At 39.7% G+C, this 17,941-nt stretch overlaps 3 protein-coding genes across 10 annotated transcripts; 2 read left to right on the top strand and 1 right to left on the bottom strand.

Annotated features, from left to right (window-relative positions):
- LOC125222566 (receptor-like serine/threonine-protein kinase ALE2) lies at positions 1–5,413 on the top strand. 2 transcript variants are annotated; one of them, XM_048125253.1, is made up of 9 exons: positions 1–426; positions 598–678; positions 938–1,042; positions 1,124–1,225; positions 2,124–2,492; positions 2,579–2,845; positions 3,312–3,701; positions 3,826–4,066; positions 4,423–5,413. In XM_048125253.1, the coding sequence occupies exons 1-9, from the start codon at positions 378–380 to the stop codon at positions 5,147–5,149; spliced, it is 2,331 nt and encodes a 776-aa protein (XP_047981210.1). In that variant the 5' UTR covers positions 1–377; the 3' UTR covers positions 5,150–5,413. The 2 variants fall into 2 exon arrangements, with proteins under 2 accessions (XP_047981210.1, XP_047981209.1); XM_048125252.1 differs by having other exon boundaries at positions 2–426; positions 1,118–1,225.
- A 738-nt stretch (positions 5,414–6,151) lies between these two features.
- LOC125219834 (FT-interacting protein 3) lies at positions 6,152–9,345 on the bottom strand. Its single transcript, XM_048121907.1, has one exon. The coding sequence runs from the start codon at positions 9,131–9,133 to the stop codon at positions 6,320–6,322; it is 2,814 nt and encodes a 937-aa protein (XP_047977864.1). The 5' UTR covers positions 9,134–9,345; the 3' UTR covers positions 6,152–6,319.
- A 2,055-nt stretch (positions 9,346–11,400) lies between these two features.
- On the top strand, positions 11,401–16,302 carry LOC125218413 (WD repeat-containing protein 25). 7 transcript variants are annotated; one of them, XM_048120076.1, is made up of 9 exons: positions 11,429–11,515; positions 12,766–12,791; positions 12,864–13,147; positions 13,305–13,457; positions 13,796–13,846; positions 14,104–14,181; positions 14,276–14,588; positions 15,075–15,502; positions 15,689–16,302. In XM_048120076.1, the coding sequence occupies exons 3-8, from the start codon at positions 12,945–12,947 to the stop codon at positions 15,477–15,479; spliced, it is 1,203 nt and encodes a 400-aa protein (XP_047976033.1). In that variant the 5' UTR covers positions 11,429–11,515; positions 12,766–12,791; positions 12,864–12,944; the 3' UTR covers positions 15,480–15,502; positions 15,689–16,302. The 7 variants fall into 7 exon arrangements, with proteins under 7 accessions (XP_047976029.1, XP_047976032.1, XP_047976033.1 ...); XM_048120075.1 differs by lacking the exon at positions 12,766–12,791 and having other exon boundaries at positions 11,427–11,515; XM_048120077.1 differs by lacking the exon at positions 12,766–12,791 and having other exon boundaries at positions 11,498–11,515; positions 12,869–13,147.
- The last annotated feature ends 1,639 nt before the right edge of the window (positions 16,303–17,941 follow it).

Below are 17,941 nucleotides of genomic sequence, written 5' to 3'. Positions count from 1 at the left end.
ATCCTCTCTACCACCCGCACTCTCACACACACCAAAGCTCTCTCCTTCGATTTCGCTTTTACTCACTTTACTTTCCTCTTGCTTTCCGAAGATCCATTTCTTCTACTGCTCTCTACATTTTCCTCACTATTTCCCCCCATTGCAGAAGCTCCAGCTCTAGATCTCCGCCGCACCTCATGGATCTATGAGTTGCCCGCCGGAATTACCCGCATTGCCGCTTTTCAGCTAGGGTTTAGCATAATTGTGTTATTTCTTGGTTTGGTGTAGGAAAATCGATATGCCAACTCCACGCCAAGTGAGTAAGAGTATTTGTCGGCGGGAAGAGCTTCAGCGAGTTTGAGATAAAATGTACGTGAATTGCGTTTTGGAGAGAGAAGATGCTCCTCTTTCTGCTTCCTCTGCTCACTCTGCTTCCTACTAATTTCGGTAATTTTGCTACCTTTGTTGCTTAATTTTAGTTTACATGCTTTGCTAAGTGCCAAAATGTGTGTGAATATATTTTATTGCATTTTTGTTCATCAATGGGGGATGTCTGTGGATGGTTTCCTGCGCATCACAACTTTTTTTTGATAGAGAAACTATTCTTTCCTTGTCCAGGTACTCCTTTAGAATTCATCTACCTATCTCCATTACAGCAACCCCTGCCATCAGCTGCAAGGAAGATTTCTAGTGATCATGGTAATAACAACTTGTTAGAAGCTAATTCAATTTTTTTCTTCGAATTTCTCCATATAACATGGCGCCTCTTTTATAATAAGTTTTGCCATTTAATTCAACTGTTAAATCTTGTTCCGAAATTTATAAATAGACATGCTAGTTGCATATGCATATGAACCATCTAAGTTTTCTTTTCCTCTTACAAATTTCTTCCATGTAATAACCTTTCCAAACATATTGAATTTGATAGATGTAAAAATGATGTTTCTACTTGTTGCAGTGAGCTTAGAATCAATGAGTTCAACACTTAGTTCAATTCTTAGAGCCCGAAGGCACCATTTTAAGAATCCACCAGCAGCACTGGCTCCATCTCCGGTATCTCAAGGTATTGCGATGCTTATCTGTTAATATTTAATGTGAAAATAATTTGTTTTTCCTTACTGATGCCACTTTATCTTAGGTCCAGTTGCTAGTAGGCCTACTACTGGTAGGACCAAGGGTAGGCATCAGCACCATCGGCATAAAGTCAGAGGTCCTGCAGTTTCTCCCTCTCCTTCCGCTAATTCAGGTGGATCATCTTATTGGCAATCCCTTTCTTTCTCGCTCTGTCTCTCACTTTACAGACATGATTGTTTAATGAAGAGAAATAATGAAGTGCAATATGTATTCTAGGAAATAAGCAGCATACTAACTTTGGCTAAACTATTTTCTTGCAAATACTTAGTAACAAATTAGACCTATTAAATGATGTTCTTCTGCAATGAAATTTTAGGTTACATAGAGAACGATGACTTAATCAACTTCGTAGTCGTTATTGCAATAAACCTACATAGCATAATATACCCTACATACTTGAGGATATTCTTTTGCTTCCTTGCATTGTTGTTCCATGCTAATCATTTTTCTTTATTGCATGTTTCATTAGTGTAATGCGACGAGGAGCAAATTGTTAGTTATTCAACTGAAAATTTACTACATTTTGGGAGATTATACAAACTTTTTTATTCTATGCGACCAGCTTTTACAATTAGTTTTTCCCTGAAAATAATTCATCTACTTAAATTCATACTTAGTCCGGCATGAAATTACACATGCTAATGTAAAGGATCTAGATTTAAGAGCTTCGATCTAAGGCTGCATACTTTAGCAACAGTTTTACTTGTCTTGATACTGATGCTACACTTCCCAGAACTAGTGCGAGCCTCTTTTCGAATGTGTTCTTCCTTTACTTAAATTGGGATCTATAGGCATTTCCTTTAGTGTCAACTTGACTCTTATAATTCTTCATATATTTATAGAAACTTATGATTGTGAGTTTATTTTAAGTAGGGTTAGTGCCAATGCAGTAATCATGTTATGTAGCACTTGTCTTGAATAATGTATTGTATTAATATTGCTTGTCACCTTATTACTTGTGTTAGACTGTTAGTAATTCTGGGAGGCATTTTTATGGATAAATGTGGCAGGTTGTGGTCAGACTTGCGCAGAGCCACTTACTTCAGCTCCACTTGGTTCGCCCTGCATGTGTGTATTTCCTATGAAAGTCAGGCTTCTGCTAGGGGTACCACTTTATGCTATCTTTCCGGAGGTCCCTGAGATAGCGAAAGAGTTTGCAGCTGGCACCTATCTTTTACAAAGTCAAGTAGCAATAGTTGGTGCTAGTGCTGATAGTCAAAATCAGGACAAGACAGTGGTTGATATTAATCTAGTTCCTTTGGGGGAGAAGTTTGACAATACAACTGCCATCCTGACTTATCAAAGAATTTTTCACAAGAAAGTACCTCTGAATATGACGCTTTTTGGTGACTATGATGTAATATACATTGCTTATCCAGGTGATGAAGAATCTTTGCATTAATTAAGTTCATGTTATTACCATTTGCCAGTTTTGTGTTCTAAATGTTATATACACTTCATGCAGGACTCCCTTCTTCTCCCCCTTCTGGCATTATTTTTGGTGAAGGTCCAACTGGAAGTATTGGGGACAATCAATACCCTTTTACTGCAAATTTTGGTGGCAAACATCAGAAAATGAAACCTCGGATAATCATTGTCATTTCTTTATCAGCTTTTGTGCTCTTGGTGGTTTGTTGTGCTGCAGTTGCTGTCCTACTGAAGTGCAGGAATGCTCGCAGACCATCCAATGCTGTCGGTCCAGCTTTCACATCATCAATGAACAAAAGATCTGGTATGTTCTCAAGTTGTCATGCTTTATATGTGGTTTCATATATCCAAATTGTCTAGATTTATTAAGGCCTGTTTTCTATGTCATATGGAGTAAGCTCCTAATCTTTTATACATAAAAGAGTATGTTTGACTGCTTGACCACGTAGTAACAAATATAGATCGTAGACCTTCTGGTCTCCTACTCATGCTTATGGTTATGGAGTTATTTCAAGCATGTATTCAACTGCATTTTTTTGTACAGGAGAAATTGATCTTATTTTGTGTGTTTATATTTGAAGTATGTATTGAACTGCATTTTTTAGTTACTTCTGTTGGAAATTTTCTGTTTTGATACTCTGCTAGGTTCTCCAGTTAGATCTCATCTAAGTAACAACGATGGTTTTACATTTGTAAAGGCATATGCCAAATTGTGCAAGTGGTTACTTTGTTCTTCTGTAAACTTTGCTTATTTTCAAATTTTATGGTAGGAATGGGGTCTATGCTGTCAAGTAGTCCATCCAGCTCAACTTCAGCTTCTCTGGTGTCTGCCATGCCTGCTTCAGTTCTTTCTGTTAAAACATTTTCGCTGGTAGAGCTTGAGAATGCCACAGACAAATTCAGCCTAAAGAAGGTGCTTGGCGAAGGAGGATTTGGGCGTGTATATCATGGGCTTTTGCAGGATGGAACTGAAGTTGCTGTTAAATTACTAACAAGGGGCAATCAGAATGGTGACCGTGAATTTATTGCTGAAATCGAGATGCTTAGTCGGTTGCATCACCGTAACTTGGTGAAATTAATCGGCATATGTATTGAACAGCGTACACGCTGCTTGGTGTACGAGTTAATTCGCAATGGCAGTGTTGAATCCCACTTACATGGTATACCTTAATCGTTATCTTCAACTTTATAAGTACATCCCATGTCTTTTAGCCTCTCGATTTCGGTGACACATGAAAATTGGCATGACTTTTGTTGACTGAAATTTGGCTGTTGATATCTTAGGTCCAGATAGGAGCTTGGGGCCTCTTGATTGGGATGCACGTCTGAAAATTGCGCTGGGTGCTGCAAGAGGATTAGCTTACCTTCACGAAGATTCTAATCCACGGGTCATTCATAGAGACTTTAAAGCTAGTAATGTTTTACTAGAGGATGACTATACTCCCAAGGTTTCTGATTTTGGTTTGGCACGGGAAGCTACGGAGGGAAGCCAGCATATATCTACCCGGGTCATGGGAACTTTCGGGTATGTTCTTTCTAGAAGAAAAATGTTTTGTGATACTTTTATGTTATTCATTAATATGAGGCTCTTTACATAAAATTATGCTGGATAGCTTTGAACGTGTTTGACACATATTTTAATGTATAGATATGACATCCCACCATTTCTCTCCTTCAACACCCTCCCCCCCCGCGTTCATCACAAAAAGTTGAAATAATGAAACAGATCCTTGGTTTGCAATTGCTTATTGTTTCTTTTTACGCTCTCTTACTTTTTCCAGTTTCTCTCTCTCCCTCTCTGATGTATTTGTATAATGTAAATATAATCATACTGTGGCCTGTCTGATTTCATATGCCTAATATGTATTTTGACTCCACCAGATATGTTGCTCCTGAATATGCAATGACTGGCCATCTGCTTGTCAAAAGTGATGTCTATAGTTATGGGGTGGTGCTACTGGAGCTTCTCTCCGGTAGAACACCAGTTGACATGTCACAGCCTCCTGGACAAGAAAACCTTGTAACTTGGGCACGACCCCTACTGACTAATCGAGAAGGTTTGGAGCAGCTAGTTGATCCATTGTTGGCTGGAAGCTATGATTTTGATGACATGGCAAAGGTCGCTGCTATAGCTTCCATGTGTGTTCACCCAGAGGTGACTCACAGGCCATTCATGGGAGAAGTAGTTCAGGCACTCAAGCTCATCTACAACGATACGGATGAGACGTGTGCTGATGCTTTTAGTCTGAAGGAATCGTCAGCCCGTGATTCAGATTTCAAAGCTGACTTTGCCCCATCAGATAGCAGCTGGTGGAATGGAGGGGGCCTCACTCCCCGATTGACATGTGGGCAAGCTTCTTCTTTCATAACTATGGAATACAGTTCTGGTCCACTCGATGATCTGGAAAACAGACCGTTTTCAGCTTCGGGTTTGGTTGAGGGTGGGATGTCTTTGCCATTGAGACATGGAAATAGATCAGGCCCCTTGAGGACAGTAAGGAGTAATCGAGCATTTTACAGATTACAGGGAAGCATGAGTGAACATGGAGGAGTCCTCAACAGAAGTGCTTGGAACAACGGGAGCTCTGGCCATGAAGCTTCGTTTTAGGGTGTGTTTGAAGATGTACAGTATCGAAGGATCGATCATTGGTTGAAGATGAGTGGTTTTTCGGTGTGTAGCATTAGGGTGTTGAAATTGGCTGAATTTGATTGTGGAGAATGGAAGAGATTCAATGGCTTCTAATTTTGTTAAATCTTGCAATTTGTTAACACATACGGACAAGCGGTAATGTGGACTCTCATTGTTTGTACATTCAAATGAATTAACTTTTCAGCTTTGAATGGCTTAATCCAATTGTCCATTTCTTGGTGATTTCCGAATAGCCTAAAGAAAGTAGAAAGTGGTCAAAAGATCATATTTTTGTTTTTTTTTTGCTCTGTTAGTTCATAAAATCTCGATTATATGCAACACTTTAGAACGTACATAGGCACGGGCAACTCGATTTCCGATGAATGTTGTAAAAATGCTATCCAAAAGTTGATTTCACCATATTTGTTTTTTAAGGTTCAGTGTTTGGATTTTACATTCACAGACTACAACAAAAATTTAAATTTCATTATTATTGATTAGGTATTAGGGCCGGCTATTCAATCGTAAGGGGATAAAAGCCTCGTGTTTGATTTATAATTCTTTAATTTTGAACTGGACATTTTTTGTTTTTCTGTCCGAGAAAAATGGAGGAGAGAGGAGAGTGACCAGAGAAGAAGGATGGGGTAGCGTCATCGGAGATTAAAATAGAGAGTGGGCAGGGTAGGGAATCGAGCTCGATCTGGAAGAAGTTTTCATTTGGTGAAGACGACTGAAGAGAGGAGGCAAGACAATTTACTCTTTCAAAGTAAGTGAGCAGTTTATGTCAGCAAACAAATATCGATTACTGGAGTACTAGTCAATAAGCGTAGAATTGTCATACAAAATTATTAACTTTGAAGTGAATCGATTTAATCAAAACGGTTTGAATTTTTAATTGAAAAATTGAATTATGGCCGGCTATAATGTGGCCATTTAGCATCACTCTTCTTGTGTATATATTGGAATTGGAATAGGAAGAGCAGGACCCCAAATATTCAACTTTACATTACCAACAAAATAAGACAACCAGATACTGAGAAAAGAAGCCCTTCCAACTAATCCACAGGTCTACAAAGCAAAAAAATAAGTATAAAAGGAAGCAACATAACACAACCTAACAGCAAAGATCATGATCATTCATCCTCATGCCTACAACATGCCATCCGCATTCGAAGGCAGCCTCTTGAAGAAGCTGATGGCGCTCGACGGATGCCGGCTCCTAAACCTGGGCGGGCGGAGGTAATATCCTCCGCCCAGCGCCACCACCCACCTAATCGGCACCAAGTAGAACCCGAACGCCGCCACCAAACACACCACCACAAACAAGAACGTTGCCCTCGGGTCCCTCCAGCTCAGCAACGCCTGAAACCTCTCTCCCTGTGTCGCCAAGTCCCCCACCGCAGTCTGAATCCTCCCCGCCACGCTCCTCAGCCGATCGTACCTCATCCGCACCAACTCTGGACTCCGGCTCGTCGGGAACGAGTCGAACTCCTCGTCCAGTTCATCCAGATGCACGCTCTCTGCGTACGACACCCTAGCATCCATGTAAGGCGGATGTCGCGGTCTCAACCTGTACCGCCACATCCCAACCCCCGCCATCGTCAACAGCACGCATGGCATTACGATCTCCGGGACCATCACCGCCACCATAAACATCATCACAAACACAGCAGACACCACCGGCCTCTGCCAGCTTCTCAACATCTCCATTGTCCTCCCCGTCGCCACGATCCACCCCACCACCTTGGTGAGCCTGAGGAAGTTCGCCTTGCTCTTCCTCATGCTCCACATGTTCGAGTCATGGTCGAGCATGTACTCAACCACCTCCCTCCCCAGGGCTGGCTCAGCCCGCCCCAGCCTCGCCGCCACCACACCCATCGCCTGGTGGCGCAGGCTTTCCAGCTGCGCCATCGACAGCGGCACCACATAGTGCATCCTCGGGAGGAGTGGCGTGGCGTACATGTGAAGCACGTTCAACATATTCGTGCACGTGAACCTCACCGCCAAATGCAACTCCCCCATTTTCTTCACCCCGGATGGATGAAGCATCATGAGAGGGTACGCGTGCGCGTACACCCGATCCGTCTCCAGTGTAGAGAGACGGATCCGCACCTTCCCGATCCTCGTGTCGCGGGAACCAGCCCCAGCAACACGAGAATTATCAAACAGACCGATCGAGATAACCGTGCAAGGATCGAACACCTCCCACGTGTACTGCTCGTTCCACCTCGGACTCAAACTATCCACCACGGTCCGAGTCCTCACCCATTTCTGCCCATATTTAGCAACACAATAAGCATCCGCAATTCCTCCCTTCCCTTCCTTAACCTTCATCGGAACAAGATTCGACGCCCCCAAAATCCCAACCTCAAGAACCCCAATGCTAGGCTTCCACAGCTGCTTCGCCGTGGGGCGGACGTCGCTGCTGTACACGGTCGCCTCATCGAGCACGTGGTATCCACCCTCCAGCGACGCACGTAAATGCACCCGACACCCGAACCCCACGGCCTTCCCCTCGCGCGTGTCAAGGTTGTACCACCTCGATACTGCACCTTTCTCGTCGAGACGCCTCTCGACGTTGGAAACCGGGAGAGCCATCCTCCCGACAACCTCGTCGCCGCGGCCGGAACCCAAATGATCCTCAATCGAGATCAACAAGTAGTCCTCAAAAGGCTCAGCCACAACAAACATCAAATCCTCATCCCAATAAGGATTAGAAAAGGTCCTACCCGAAAGAGATGCAATTCTCGTCTTCAAAACCTGATTCCCCACTTGAACTTTAACATACAGCTCTGGATACCTCATCTTGTCTCCCAACACCACATCTTGAGCTTCAATCACACCAATCCTCAAATACCACAGCTTTGGAGACAAATAAACCTTGGATTTAATCGAGTTCAGACCATCAAAATGGACATTAGCCGCCTTGGAATGCCACGCCTCTGAAAAGGCCTCATCAGCTTGAGTTCCGAACCAAATTGAAACCATAACCTCACCGGATTTCACTTTCTCCCCTTTCTTATCCTCCATCCTATACCACTGCGGCGCCAGCTGGCTGTCCGGCGGGACCCGCTTCGGAACCTCTGAAAGATCGAACCAAACACGCCCCAAGAACTCGTCTTTCTTGTTTCCCTCCTTGACGAACACCTCCACCGCCGACGACTGAATGCAGTCTCTGGAGAAGGCAAACACCTGATTCCACTCCGGACTGGCGGAGAAGGACACCCTCTTCGTGATCCCCTTGTAGTTCCCGAGCTTCACCTCCGCCACCGCTTCTCCGGCCGCCGCCGCCAGCTCCCTGGCCTTCACCACTCTCACGTAGAGATACTGCATTTGCTCCACCAGATCATAGGCGGAGCTCGTTCTGCCCAGATGAGGCCTCGTCTCTTTCAAAGAATAATCGTTGCCGGGAAAGGCAGTGACGACGGCGCCCGGGCCGGGCAGAATTTGCTTGGGAACAACCAAGTTGGCGCCTTTCCGCTGCATCTTCTTGTTTTTGTTGGAAACAATCGCGCCTCCTCCGCCGGCGGAGGGAGAGACCGGTTTGACCTCTGCTTTAGTGGAGAGATAGAGCTTGAGGGTGAGCTCGCCGCGCACGTGGGAGAAGAGGCTCCGCTTGTCGAGCGTGTGGAGCTGCACGGACTCGTGGCCCTCCCGGGCGGCGGAGGAGGCGGAGACGCGGACTTTTCCGAGGAAGTTGCGGGTGTTGTTGGAGCGGCGCGCGTTGAAGACGTTGACGTCGACGGTGCGGTAGGGGAGGTCGGCGAGGTCGGTGACGTGGAAGACGAGCTTCTCGTTCCATACCGGGTTGAGGTCGTTGTGCTTCACCTGAGTGCGGAGGCGCTGGTTCTCGAACTCCACCTCCACGAAAGGAGACGACGACCCTTGGCCGTCTTTCGGCATCAGGTTGTGGGCCGCCACCACCTCCACCACCAGCTTCTCCTTCCCGTTGCTGGCGTGCATGGCTAGCTATCTGTGTCTGCTGCTTCTGCTTTTCAGAGACTCAGTGAGAGAGGAAAATGGAATGAGAGAAGAGTGAAGAGGGGCAGACAGAGAATTGTGTGTTGGATTTTGTGAGTGAGTAAGCCAATAAAGCTGCAGCTTAGGCAGCTCTGTTGTTGCCTTATATTGGGTGCTCATGCCCAATCCCCATTCAATTCCTACTTTACTAGGCTCCATTCTCTAGGTTATTCCTATTCATTTTGGACTTATAAGTCTGGATTAATTCAATCTAAATTCAAATAATCGGATATTGTTGAGATTCCATTGACATTCTGGATAATTTTAACATGTTTGTGTGACATGACATCCCTAATCACACATAAACCAGGCTTGGTCAATTCATCCGGGTCATTTTAATTCCGAGCAATCGAACATGCTTGTTCGATAAAAAACCTAGCATAAACTTTGACAGAATACTCTCCGTTTGAAGATTAAACCTTAATAGAATAAATTAAGAGTTTTAATCAATTTAGTGACCAATTTAATTTTGAATAATCAAACAGGTCTTATTTGAAGGGTAAGGGAATCCCATCACATCAGAGCTAGAGCCAACTTTGTTGCTTTTGAGGGGAGACGCGGGCATTAATGAATACTCCAATTCATTTCAAACAAAGTTCAGTTGCACTCTTTTCGCCATTGGTTACATTGCAATGTTGCATACACCAAGGATTGTGTTTTTTTTTGGGGAAGTAAGACAAAACTATTTCTCCATCTACAATTTCATTTTATTTTAATTATTTTAATTTTAAATAAAGTGTAAGATAAAAGAGTCATTAATGAAATGAAAGCTTCATGATTTAGCGGTATGAGGCAATTAATCAATCAAAAGAGATTTAGTCATAAATAGAACCTTCATTAATACGACCATTTATGTGCACAGTCAGTGTACAGGTAATTTAAACATTTGAAAAATAAGGAATACAGAATATAAAGTTGGAAAAATATTCACAGATAATGTCAGGAATTAAATAAAATTTCCTTGTATATTTGAAAGGTATAATTGTTGTACCATTTACAGACAGATTTTCCCTGGCTATTTTTTTAACACAACGAAGTTGAGTTAACGTTGTAGTAATTTTTTTTTAGGGATATTGGCATTTAATATCATGAAACTTTTCAAAAGTTGGGTATTTCCATGAACCTTAAAATTGGTAAATAATATCATGAACTTTATCCCGGATTTGTTTTTTCCCACTAATGAAAAAAATCTTCAAATAAACGGACTTTTTTTCGTAAGTTCTCAGCAACAGTTTTGGGAGCTTCAAGTTTTTCAATATTTGAAGATAGTTTTTCTTGAAACACACCCTCCAAAATTGTTCTTCAATCTATTAAAATAACATGAATTTTTTCATTCGTGGGAAAAAACAAACAAGAGGTAAAGTTCGTGATATTATTTGTCAATTTTAAAGTTCGTGGAAAAAATCCAACTTTTTGAAACTTTAGTTATATTAGATGCCAATATCTTTTTTTTATTATTATATAAGTTACTCCTTTTAATTTAAATTTACAGTGCAGTTCAAAAGATATTTATCTCAGTCACTTCGTCAATTAAATGTGAAAATTTAACATTGCCTTATCTTATTAATAGTGTATAAGTATAATACTTATATGTTGCAACTAAACTATAGCATTAAAATACATAAAAATGAGTGAAGCATCAATCGAATCACAATTATTTTAAGGTGTTACAATTTTGAAACAAAAAAAAAGAGAATTATTATAAATAAAAATGGTAACAGTACATGATTTGACAGCAATTAAATTAAGGAAAATTGACATCTAGAAACTTTAAAAAAGTTGGATTTTTCCCACAAACTTTAAAATTGACAAATAATATCACGAACTTCACTCCAGATTTGTTTTTTCCCACGAATGAAAAAAATCATGTTATTTTAATAGATGGAAGAACAATTTTGGACGGTGTGCTTCAAGAAAAACTATCTTCAAAGATTGAAAAACTTGAATCTCTCAAAATTGTTGTCGAGAAATTACGAAAAAAAATCTATATCATAATATTATTTGTGGGAATACTTTTATTCGTGGAAAAAACCAAACCCAAGATAAAGTTCATGATATTATTTGTCAATTTTAAAATTTACGAAAAAAACCAAACTTTTTAAAAGGTTAATATCCCTTAAAACTATGTAATAAACAAGTTGCCCAACAATTAAATTAATTTAATCAAGGCCCAATTGGCCCATATTGATTTTATTTTTTCGATTGAGGCCTATTTTTTTCTCTAGCTCTCTCTCTTCAACAAACTCTGCGCCTTGGAACAGTTCTCGGCGGCGAGAGTCGACCGGAGGACCAAACGCGGCCGCGTAAAGCTTCTCGAAATAGCAGGTATGTTCTGCTCCAGGTCTCTAGTTGTTTGATTTTCTTCGTGCTGGTGATTGTTCGGAATTTATGTTTATGATGCTGGAGTATTAATGAATAGAAAAACCAATTTAGGATAGAAGCATTAGAGACTGACTCAGCTCTTCAGTATATTCATCGGGGTGAAAAGTTCTAGAGCGAGACAGCTTATTGTCATTGGAAACAGAAACTATTTGCTGCTCCAATTAGAGAATTTCTGTTCTAGTTCCTTTCCATTGCTTTTCCAGTATGCTAGTTTTGGCTTATGGCTATCGTTGATCTGAGCTACTGCTGGTGGAGTGGAGGATTTTATTGTACATATTTGTTGATAATGTGTTATCAATACATATCATTGCCACTACCTGAACATAAAACTAACTATTTGTAAGTTCCAGGTATTCTCTGATGTAGAATAATATTCCTGATTATTCTTTAGATATCATGACAGAGAATGATAGTTTTTATAAGATTAAATGACAAATGTTGGTACTGATTCTGAATTTACATATTGTATCACTGATGGCGGTTTGTATTATTTTGGAACTTCAATGTGGTGAATTGCTTCGGGTGGATGGATTAATGACTAAGGAACTGCAAACAATATGGCTGAGGAATTTTCTTTTATCATTTCTCCTTTCTTTCGTTATTCACTTTTGGAATTGGTCAAGCAATTTACAGTGGAGAATCAGATGTGATGTCATTGTATTTTATATTTTCAATCTTACCTTGTGCTGTGCTGTATTGTTCATACATGTATGTAAATACTAAATAGGCAGTTAGGCACTTTGTATGTCTAGGCAGTCGGCTTGTAAAACGTTATCTGGAAGCTTAATTCGCTCCTCAATCATATATTCATATCTATACTGCTTGCTAAAAATGATAAAAACATACTAAAAACATGAAGTGTTGACACTATGGTTGAGCAGCCTGTGTGCAAAGTGAAAAAAACTTATGTAAAAATTCATAATTAGAGCATCTAAGACTAAGAATTCATCTTTATAGCATCTAATTCCTCTACTGATAGCTTTCATTTTCTGATGAATTAAGTTATGTTTCATGTTTCTATTTGGTTATTGATGTATTTGCATAATGTTTTTGTGGTAGAATATTCAGATTTATATGTGTTTGTAGCCGACTGTTTTTACTGATGAATCATGAAGCTTATAGCTTACAAATCCAAAATTTCTAGTCTTATTTTCCCACCTTGCATATTAAATCTGACCGATTTTTTGATTCAGATATTAAAGTACTTTATCTTGGAAAGGTTAGGCCTAGTCTCAAAATTAAACATATGCTCACATCAAACAAGAACCCGCACTAAAATGGATCTTCTCAGTAAAGCATACGCAACTGCTTCCGATTCCGATGAGGATGGTGGTGCTGGGAGGCAAGATGGTGGTGGTGGAGTACCAGAGCAATGGGGTCCATTGCCGCCTCCTCCGAAACGCCTCAGACCCGAAAAGTTATCGACGAGTCAGATCCAGATGGCCACATTTCCTCCGCCATGTCACCACGCAGAAGCCCCGATTGCTGGGAGATATATATCCAAGCGGCAAAGAGCAGCCACCTTGGATCCTATACCAACTACCGGGAACCGGAGTTACGTAGCACCTTCACCAGGCAATTCCCGTCCTCATTGAACTTGATTAATCTCTGAGTAAATTGAATATTTTTAACGACTTTAAAAATCCTTGTGTTTTATAAAAGTCAGAGCATTATTGGATTGAAAGAACATGTTAAGCTTTTCGTTATTGACTTCAAAGCTTAAATCATGCAGTGAAGGGAAGCATTTCTGTTACAGATGTACCACATGCTATTTTGACAACACTGCAGCGTCGTACGAAAGCCAGCCAAAATCTAGTGTCTCTTTCTGCTGCTCTGGATGGGCACACAAGCTCTGTCAACACGGTGCAGTGGTCCACAACTCATGGTAATTTTCATTATTGTCTTCAACTATTACTTTCAAAGTTCAAACAAGCTTCATTGTTTCACAGTGCTGTTTCTTGGTAGTTATGCTTATGCAGAGAGTTGACATGTCTTACAAATCAAATCTAGAATCCATATTCCATACTAGTATATATTATGTTGCCATGGATAATTTTAGCGTGCACATATTACTTCAGAGGGCATGCATTGTTTGATGAGACCCTGTGTTCTAGCATTATAAGTCCTATTCTGTTTTCATTCTGCGTTGACAAATGTTGATACTTCGACTATAAATGTGTTTTGTTGAGATATTTAACGTAAGATAGTTCTTCCGCAAGAAAGCCTCCAGGATGCAGTTTCCTGCCAATGGTGCATTTTTTTTATCAGACTGTGGTGAGTTACAAAGGGTATTTGTTTTATGCTATATAACCTTTAAGCCCACATTTTGTTCGCGTTTACAAGATAATTTCTTTTTTATTGCGTATTGATTTCTAGTTGTGAACTTGTGGTAGAGGTTTGCTTATACTTCATGACTCAATGCTTAACCAAGTCCAGTCTCTTATGATCTTATCTGCTTGACCTATTGAAAAGACTTGACTTGAGTTCTTATGCTACAAATTTCTAATTTGCTTTAAGATGCTACTTTGCAGCTCATCTTCTTGCATCTGCCGGCATGGATCATACTGTGAACATATGGAATGTATGGAGTGGAGGTCAGAAACGAGCATGTACGTTTGACTATCATCCTGCAGCTGTAAAAGATGTGAAATGGTCTCATCTGGGATTATCTGTACTCTCTTGTGGTTATGATTGCACATCCAGATTGGTTGATGTTGAAAAGGGAATGGAGATTAAGGTTTTTAAGGAGGACCAAATAGTACAAGTTGTAAGATTTTCTCCAAACAACTATGATCTTTTTATTTCTGGGGGATCAAAAGGTCACCTCAAACTGTGGGATATTAGGACTGGGACAGTGGTCCATGAATATGTCCGCAGTCTTGGCCCAATCCTTGACGTAGAATTTTCCGTTGACGGCATGCAGTTAATGACCTCAAGTGATGTGTCTAAAAGCAATATCAGTGAAAATTCAATTATAGTTTGGGATGTTTCACGGCAAGTTCCTTTATCCAATCAGGTAATATTTTGGTGTCCTGTGTTCATTGCTATAGGCCATACTCATAAAATGAGAATCCACTATCATATTGTATTATGCCATCAATATAACAACATCCAAGGGTTACAGGGTTTTTCTTTTCCCTTCTCTTTATAAATAAAATATATTAAATAAAATGATAAGATAAACATAAAACATCTTAGTTCAACATGTAAGTTCAACTTTTCCCGTGCATAATCGTGCAGATGAATTAATGAAAATTGAAAAAAGGATAGGAAGGAGAATTCATGCTTTAGAGTATTTTGGCCAACTTGCTCTGCATGCCTTTGAATGAATTTTTCGGGCATTCTTATGAGTATGGAGTTAGCATCTCAAACTGAAGTGCTTTTGTATCGCTTTGTTTAGCCTTCAACAGGCAAGAAATTCTTGTTATAAACCTGACAACAGCTAAATACTACGTTTATATTTCAAAATGTTGTTCTAAACAGCTGATTAATTGTTTCCCAGGTTTACGCCGAAGCATACACATGCCCTTCTATAAGATGCCACCCATTTGAGCCGTATTTTATTGCACAATCCCATGGAAACTATATAGCTATATTCTCTTCCAGAGCACCATTTAAACTTGACAAGTACAAGAGATACGAAGGTCATGGCGTCTCTGGTTTCCCTATCAAGTGCAATTTCAGTTTGGATGGGAATTTGGTGGCCTCTGGGTCCTCCGATGGCTGTATCTACTTTTATAACTCTAAAACATCTAAACTTCTAAGCAAGGTAAAGGCATACAAGCAGGCATGTATAGATGTTGTATTCCACCCTGCCTTGCCTAATGTAGTTGCTAGCTGTAGCTGGAAAGGCGAGATCTCCGTCCTCCACAAAGATAGAAATAACAATTGGAAAGTCTCACCATGAATTGCTTGAGCATGCTGAATCAGGTCCCTCCTTCAGACTATTATTGTGTATTCTAACTATATTGGATTACTTTATAGTTTGCTAAATTATACTATCAATCTGCATCTTGCTCATGTCATGCAAGTATTTTGTAGAAATACTCCATATTGCTAGAAAGGTTCAACTGTTTGTTTCTCTTTGTATTTAGAAATTCCCTTTTCTGGAAACAGATTGGAAAGTCAAGAATCTGAATGATGTACTTAGCTCTTATGGGAACTCCGGACAAACCAGAGACTTGAGACATTAAGCAAAAGCAAATGTGTAAACACTGAATGACTGGATCAGATTCTGAAAATGATTCTCTGTGGTGCTGGGAAATATGGCGTGTTTGGAACGCTGCATATCAGCTATCAGTTGCTACACCCTGAAACCTCGTAAATTTCAGAAAACCTCGGAGAAGAAGCTGAAGAACGAAGGCAAGCAGAACAAGGAAGGCTGTTACTGCTGTTTGAAATTGGTGAAGGTATTTGATTCATTCTACCATTATTATAACGTTAAATCCATATAGTTGTAATTATACACATAAAATAAAATGAATGACAGGCTAATAACCTGACTACATATTTTAAGTGTGTACTCAGTACTCATTTAACTGTAAACATTGTTAAAAGTTGTTCTAAACCTTGTCTAGATTTAAACTCCTTTGCTTTGTGCGTGCGTGTAAAACATGCACTAGTATATATACAATGTGAAGAGCAAGCTAACTAGGCATTGCAATTGTTTGTTGCTAATCTCTCAATCTTGTGTTTGAATTGTCAATAGTAAGTATATGTTTCAACTCTAATATTATTTCTTATATATTTCTGGCGAGGTGACTGTTTCAGGGAAGGATTTTTATTAGACACGTGATGGTGTTTAATGTTGAAAAAAATTACTACTCCTCATGTTTGGAGAAATTATTATTATTACTATTATTATATTATAAAAATGGTAGTAATAATTATATAGGATTTGGCTGAATCAGATCACACATGATCTTTCATCTTACTAATATTCCTCTGAGGCCACAAAAATCGATCTGAAGTTGCAAATGATAAATGGACTGTACTAGTACTAGGAGAAGTATTAACCAATTTCTAAGATCCCAATATTCTCTTGTTTGTAACGATTTTTCTGTTTACATTTTTGACGAGTCATATTTTTTAAAATTGGGGTATTTGCATTTAATTTTAATTTTTTTTTGTACTGCTGGTAAATCTTATTAAATTAATAATAATTCTGATTTGCAATCGTTTCCTAATTTAGAGGGAAATTTTATAACTAAGCAAGTGTAATTATTCACAAGACAAACTACCCTCATGTTAACTCATTTTGGAACGTCGTAGAAGGTTTTTTTTTCACTATTTGAGAAAAGATAGGGGGCAATGAGAGATCCAAAACCAATGGCGGATTAGTGCATTAGCTCGGCTCCAATTATTTACTTACTTTTGTTCTTCGTTTAACATTCATTGTTTATATTGATTGTCGGGTAATGAACACCATACTATCTCTATCTTTTGATGCAGATGACATCATTTTTCAGTATGTCCTATTCAACCAGTTGTATTTGCTAGACTCTTCATTTGTAAACACAAAAGTGGAAGGGCCAAGCTCAAGTGAAAGCACGCGCGTGGTAATCAAAATTGTCGATATTTTATCATTTTGTTCTCATTTTTATCATTAGTTAGTACTACCAAATATGAAGTTCCTTCAAAATTGACTTTGAAATAAGTACAATAAATGGGAAACAATGAGAAATTTCGATTGGTAGTTAGGGATAGGAAAATGGACCGGTTGATGATGTGGGAGATCACATGAATTCATCTAAATTCATTCTACATTTGAACTACACCCATACCTATACACTACATATTCATCATTTTTGGACCATTTTGAAGACGTGTGTATTAATAAAAACAAAAACATAGGACCAGTATTGGACCAATTCCACCTGTGCCGCCATGAACTTCCAAGATTCTATTGACTATAGTTGTAGTAGGCTTTGAATTAATTATCTATTAGATGGAAATGAACATACTAGAAGAATATGTTTTTATTTTATTTTAAAGTATGACAAAACTCTAATTTTACCAAGTAAATTTTATAATAATCTCAAAATGACGTTGCTTGATCATTATTCTAGGTTGGGCATGTTGTTTTAGGCAATCCTAAGGGAAAATTAGACCATCCTGGTGGTCTGGGGGAGCGGCCAACCCCTTCCCTCCTAAATGTCCGAAACAAGCGCAAAATCATGCACCAACTAACTCACATGAAGTCTAAACATAATAGAGCAATCTATCGAGCAAGCAAAAAACAACACAGAGCAATTGCTCCAAAGCTCCAAAACAAAAAAAAGGTAAAGAAGTAATGAAGAACCAACTCGCATCTCAATCCCTAGTCCCGCCTATGATAGTATTCACTCAATTCATCCATCGTCGATTACA

This window comes from Salvia hispanica, chromosome 4 (genome assembly GCF_023119035.1).
Source record: "Salvia hispanica cultivar TCC Black 2014 chromosome 4, UniMelb_Shisp_WGS_1.0, whole genome shotgun sequence".
NCBI lineage: Eukaryota > Viridiplantae > Streptophyta > Magnoliopsida > Lamiales > Lamiaceae > Salvia > Salvia hispanica.
Note: the sequence above shows the minus strand (reverse complement) of the source record. Positions and strands in the feature narration are given on the sequence as shown.

What these genes read in the sequence shown, in the direction of transcription:
- LOC125222566 (XM_048125252.1), top strand. Translation starts at nt 378, where the DNA reads ATGCTCCTCTTTCTGCTTCCTCTGCTCACTCTGCTTCCTACTAATTTC. An exon ending in TCCATCTCCGGTATCTCAAG is followed by an intron (nt 1,043 to 1,117) that starts GTATTGCGATGC and finishes ACTTTATCTTAG; the next exon opens with GTCCAGTTGCTAGTAGGCCT. An exon ending in CGGGTCATGGGAACTTTCGG is followed by an intron (nt 4,067 to 4,422) that starts GTATGTTCTTTC and finishes TGACTCCACCAG; the next exon opens with ATATGTTGCTCCTGAATATG.
- LOC125219834 (XM_048121907.1), bottom strand. Translation starts at nt 9,133, where the DNA reads ATGCACGCCAGCAACGGGAAGGAGAAGCTGGTGGTGGAGGTGGTGGCG.
- LOC125218413 (XM_048120072.1), top strand. Translation starts at nt 12,850, where the DNA reads ATGGATCTTCTCAGTAAAGCATACGCAACTGCTTCCGATTCCGATGAG. An exon ending in GCAGTGGTCCACAACTCATG is followed by an intron (nt 13,458 to 13,795) that starts GTAATTTTCATT and finishes TCCGCAAGAAAG; the next exon opens with CCTCCAGGATGCAGTTTCCT. An exon ending in AAGTTCCTTTATCCAATCAG is followed by an intron (nt 14,589 to 15,074) that starts GTAATATTTTGG and finishes ATTGTTTCCCAG; the next exon opens with GTTTACGCCGAAGCATACAC.